The sequence below is a fragment of the Salminus brasiliensis genome, chromosome 4 (assembly GCF_030463535.1).
Source record: "Salminus brasiliensis chromosome 4, fSalBra1.hap2, whole genome shotgun sequence".
Taxonomy (NCBI): Eukaryota; Metazoa; Chordata; class Actinopteri; order Characiformes; family Bryconidae; genus Salminus; species Salminus brasiliensis.
Window position 1 is genome coordinate 39,896,982 of NC_132881.1, and position 5,488 is coordinate 39,902,469.

Genomic DNA, 5,488 nt, shown 5'->3' on the forward strand with positions numbered 1-5,488 from the left:
CAGGGTGACTTGTATTTGAATCATGTTAGACAGGTAGGTGAATGTAGTGTAAGGCGTCTGGCCTAGGACTCTTATTAGTGTAGTGTGGTGTGCTGGTCCAGCCGGGGAATCGAACCCCAGTCTAAAACGAGAAGACGATGTTTCCCACTTCACCACACCAAACATTTAAAGACTTATTGCTATTAAATAAATGACAAGTTATGAGAGTGAGGGACTAAGTTGTGGACACACAACTAAGGTGTGGTTTTAAGGGTCAAGGGCAGATGTTTGTTAGGAGCTGAACATCTGGTGCATTTTCACAATAGAGCAGCTCACTTACGCAATTTTAACTGCTGTATTGTCTTCCAGGTGCTTGCCGTTTTGGAGCACAGTAACGAGTGATAGCTGACTTTCTGCTATTGTGGTTTTCTCACTCCATCACTGAGACACAGGTATGCTAAGCAACACAGATAATTATTGCTCTTTATGTAGCGCCCCCCCTTATTTTCACACGCACACACACTCATCTCTGTGTGCTGCTCTTGCCAAAGAGCTGGTATGTCAGAGGCAAGCAGTGACATGTCCTGTCACTGAAAGAAGAAGAACTGTTAAAAAAAAAGACTGGTGAAGATTTTAATAAAAGTATGATTAAATAATACTATAAATGACTGGACACAACAAAAAAGGCCAACAAATGATGTGTTATGGACACAATCTAACTGATTAGCCATTGAAAAAAACACACATGCACAACACATTTCAATTGCTGCCACAACCTGTCTCAAATCTGGCAACCTTTCCTTTCACACTCTCACTTTAAAATAACACAAAAAGCCCCAGGCAGACAGTAATGATGTATGGCCAGTCAGTTTAGTTACACTTGAACACACGTCCTTAGAAGAGTTTCTGTAGAATTATGTGGGTATAAGGAAGTCAGAGTTTAAGGCTGTTCTTTACTGTAATAAAGAGTCTGTTTTCTTCACTTTGACATCTCACCGAAAATCAGGATAGCGTTAGCCTCAGCTGAGTGTATTATAATAATAACACACAGACAGCACAGAGAGTCTGATGCAGAAACTAACACCAATTTAACTTTATGAATGACTTAGTGCAGCTACTGATTCATTCATAAAGCTGAACTGGTGTAGTTGTTTGCTGTTTTTACACAATAAGAATTGTACATAATACTGTAAATGTTTTAATAATAATTCAATACAACAGAAAGTGACTGAAATGATAAACATTCATTGTCTGTGAAATTTCTAATGACCACTTAACCTCTTAACGTAGCAAGGCTTATTACACAGTAAGGTGTATTATTCAGTAACTACAGGGACTTCTGTACAAACTGTTGAGACTATTCTTTGGTAATAGAAGTTATCAATAAAAACGCATTTGGCCTGTTTAAGGCTACAAAGCTTCCAAAATAATACATAAATGAATGTATTGAGTATTGGGGTTTGGGGTGTGAAATGTTCGGTTTTACAAGCATATTTCCAAACCGGTTGTTTTTCATCAGAATGAAACAAGTGGTTATGACTTTTATTGTGGATCGTGAAAAATAAGGATGAGCCCTGCTTTAGTAGTAAGGTCTGGTAGAGTAAGCTTTAGCCCAGCATGTGCTCCACTTCTCTGGCTCTCCCCGTGACTATTCTCCTAAGTAACCATGGATTTTAGCCTTGAAGGTTTTTCGCTAGTGAGCTAGATGTGTGTAAATTCTGGGGGCATAAATATAATGAGTCAAAACTGGTACATGACAGTTTTGTGGTTTTGGAGTTAGTCTCTTTTACAGTCCAGTTTTGCTTACATGGGTTTTTAAAAAGCTTTTTATGTACTGATTTATACTAATACTAAACTCACTTAAGCCAAGCTAAATACAGGTTGATGTTTTAGGCGTCCTGAAGGTATAGTAATGAAATACGAATACAATTAAGTATGAGGTCAATGAGAAACCGAGTAACTGTACACTCAATGTGCTCTGAAAAAAATCAAAAACACGCAAAGAAGAAGACCACCAAATATCAATACTGACCAAATATACATTGGTTAAAAAATCAGATGCAAACGGGCAGATGTGTGATGCATAAATGTCAGACTGGCTGTTTTCAATGTCATGATTTGACCTATTTATGCCAGTGTGTCTAAATATATTAGAAAAATTATGACAACCATGAGGACACTGTGACCTAGCTCTGAATTCGCAATGATATACTGATGTTCTCAAGCACTGTTTCCCCAATATGCTTAGTTTGAGAGATTTCTTCTTTCTTTCTGGAGAGCAAAATAGCCTTACACTTATGTTAAACACACACACACACACACACACACACACACACACACACTTAAACATAATCTACTACACCAAAACACAGTTCTAACTCTAGCCATTACCTATATTTACCCTAACCCTGACCCTAAACATAACATTTCTGCAGGAGTTTCAGTCTATTTATCAGTTAGTGTAAGCTCCATAACAGAGAAATGCGGAATACTGTTTTCTCAATTCTCCTTCAAGTACATAACAGGTTGGCAAAACAGCACCACCAGTGGACGGGATCTCCTTGTGACTCATAATATATGTATGAATGTCTTTGTGCAAATGTTTTGTATGAAATTTATGGGATTTTGATGGGTAAAATTGTGCAATTTTATTTTTGATTTGTGGCAATAACTTTGCTCTAATCAGTGATTTTTTTTTTTTTCTGTGTCTGTCAGCTATGTCTCCAGCCATGACAACCTCAATGCCTTTAAATTCTGCCCTCAACAATGTGTCCTCCCCTGAACTCCACTGCCCCCTTCTGGAGAAGATGCTTAACCAGTCCCTAAACAATGACACACATGTCAACCTGGTGGTGGTCAGCGTGCTTGGAGTGGTGTCTTGCCTGGGCATCCTGGAGAATGCTCTAGTCCTGTGGGTGCTGGGCTTTCGTCTAAGGAGGAAGACTGTGGCAGCAGTGTGGGTCATCAACCTGGCATTCTCCGACTTCCTGGCCACACTGACACTACCGCTCTTCACATACTACCTGTCAGTGAGACACAGCTGGGAGCTGGGGCAGACGCTCTGCTCTGCCGAGGCCTCCATCTTCTTCCTCAACATGTTTGTCTCTGCTTTTCTGCTGGCTGCTATATCTCTGGACCGCTGCCTGCTGGTGGTCAAGCCTGTTTGGAGCCAGAACCGGCGTACAGTGGAAGCTGCCTGGAAGGTATGTATTCTGGGCTGGCTGTGGGCAGCATTTAACACGTTACCTTACTTCCTGTTCCGTCACGTGACAATTAAACAGGACAAACGGAAGCTCTGCTACCATGACTTTGCGCTCTACTCCTCACGCACCACACTGGAGTGGGACTGCAAGGTACGGCAGACAGCAACTGCAGTGTCGAAGGCACTTTTGGCATTCTTTGTACCTCTGGCCATCATCATCGTGAGTTATAGATACTTCTGCCAACAGCTCCGGGTACGCAGACAGAGGCGGGAGAGCCGCAAGCTGAGCATAACGACTAATGAAAAAATGGACAGGTCATCAGCTGGTGCTGAGAGATTCTCTAAAGGCTTCACCAAGATGGTTGCTTCAGTGATCACAACCTTTGCCCTCTGCTGGGCACCATATCATATTTTCTGCTTGCTTGAGGTGGCGGCTCAGTATTTTCCCAATGGATCACCACTGGTGGCTCTGGTAGAAGTGGGGTTGCCTTTGTCTTCAGTCTTCGCCTTTCTGAACCCTGTGCTGAACCCCATCATCTATACCTTCAGCTGCCCGCACTTCTGCACACGGATTCGCCAGAGTCTAGGGTTGCTATTCGAGGGGTTGGTGGAGGAAGCCGGACCCCATGTCTTGGCCACCAGCAGAAAAATAAGGAGAGATCCCAGTTCTTCATTGTCTCCCAGCTCTCTTAGCTCCCCTACCACCTCCATCCTGCCCCGTGTCCCCCGCCTCTCACAGGGCTCTGTCAGCTTCTCTAACTTTAAGAAATGTCCCACTGAGAAATCAGGGCAAAAAGTGTGACATGTAGAACTCCTATTTGAGGCTGCAAACCCTATGAACTTGCAGAACTGTGCATCCAACACAGACAGTTCAGACTCTTTATCTCAACTTGCTCACTAAAGCTTACCAATGTACCACCGGGCAGAATAACCAAGAATGTGCTTAGTCAAATTGTAAAAATCAAGTAGTAAGTAATAAGAAACTCCAAAAAGTGAGTAATATAACATTGTTTGTAACATTTTAAGCTGTTTCTGCTGTGATATCAGAAAATTGATATCTGTAATTAAACTATTAACCCATTAACCTATTAGCTTATGAAAAAATCAAAAATACTAATTATGAAATAATGTTCCTCATTATTATCAGCTACACATACAAGTTTCATATTTGCTCTTATACAAATAGTCTGTTACAAGCACTCCCACCACTACAGACATGTCTACTGAACAGAGAAGATATAGAATCTCTTGAAAACTTGCTATTAATGATTTTATGATATCAACAGCATTGAGAAAGATGGTGTAAGCAGTAGAAGAATATCTGACAATATTCCACTTACACTGCATTTGTACAGAGGAGATGTGTTTGATGTTTGCTGACAAGGTTTGAATTAAAGCTGCACGATTTTGGAAATTGCAATATTTGTTCTGTGATATGTATTGTAATATTAAAAAATGCAGATATTTTTACCAGATTTCACCAGGAGTCAATAATTCTACATGTCATGATATTAATAATGCAATTAATAGTGTGTGGAGTTGAAGGCGGAAGTAAATACAGGTTTTTAATAAAGATACAACTAAACAGAACAAACAGAATACAAAGAGGTACAAACCAAAACACTCAAAACACACCAGGCCAAGCTAGAACACCATAAACTGCCATGAACACAAACCAACATGATAACATAGAAGACCAGACAAGGGAATGCTCAAACAAAGGGATACTTATACAGGGATATATAACAGGGGACATCTGGGACTAACAAAGGGGCGTGGCTGCAGAGGAGGCACAGGCGGGAACACTAATGAACAGGAGGGGCTAGGACAGACAAGATAAACAGAACCATTTGCTTGTGAGCACATAGTGACACAAAACAGAGGCAGGCATGACAGAACAGAGGCAGGCATGATTGGAGTAAAATAAAGCATATTTAGCAGATATAACTAACCTCTGTAAGATATGGCATGGAAATTAAGAACAGTGTGGAATTGTATTTTGTATAAGCAGCAAAAAAGTTGCAGCATAACTTTTAATATAATCTGACGTTGCACTTGATATTGCACAGATATATGAATACATGCATGCACTCATTGCATATTATATAAAAGTGTGCTTTAAAAATGTTGATACAACTTCTTTTTTTTTTTGCCACATAACCAGAACTGAGTTGAGGTACAATGCAAGTGCGAGCTATGTTCAATCTGAGTGACAAGAAGAAAAACCTGAACAAAGAACAAAGGAAACCAACAAAAAGCTGAAGCTGATACTGAAATCTCTAAAAACTAGAAAACAAACCTAGACTG

At 40.4% G+C, this 5,488-nt stretch overlaps 1 protein-coding gene across 1 annotated transcript; it reads left to right on the forward strand.

The window, feature by feature from the left end:
- Window positions 1-368: 368 nt before the first annotated feature.
- On the forward strand, window positions 369-3,983 carry LOC140554208 (prostaglandin D2 receptor 2). Its single transcript, XM_072677066.1, has 2 exons — window positions 369-431; window positions 2,695-3,983. Exon 2 carries the CDS (start codon window positions 2,697-2,699, stop codon window positions 3,981-3,983), a length of 1,287 nt encoding a protein of 428 aa, XP_072533167.1. The 5' UTR covers window positions 369-431; window positions 2,695-2,696.
- The last annotated feature ends 1,505 nt before the right edge of the window (window positions 3,984-5,488 follow it).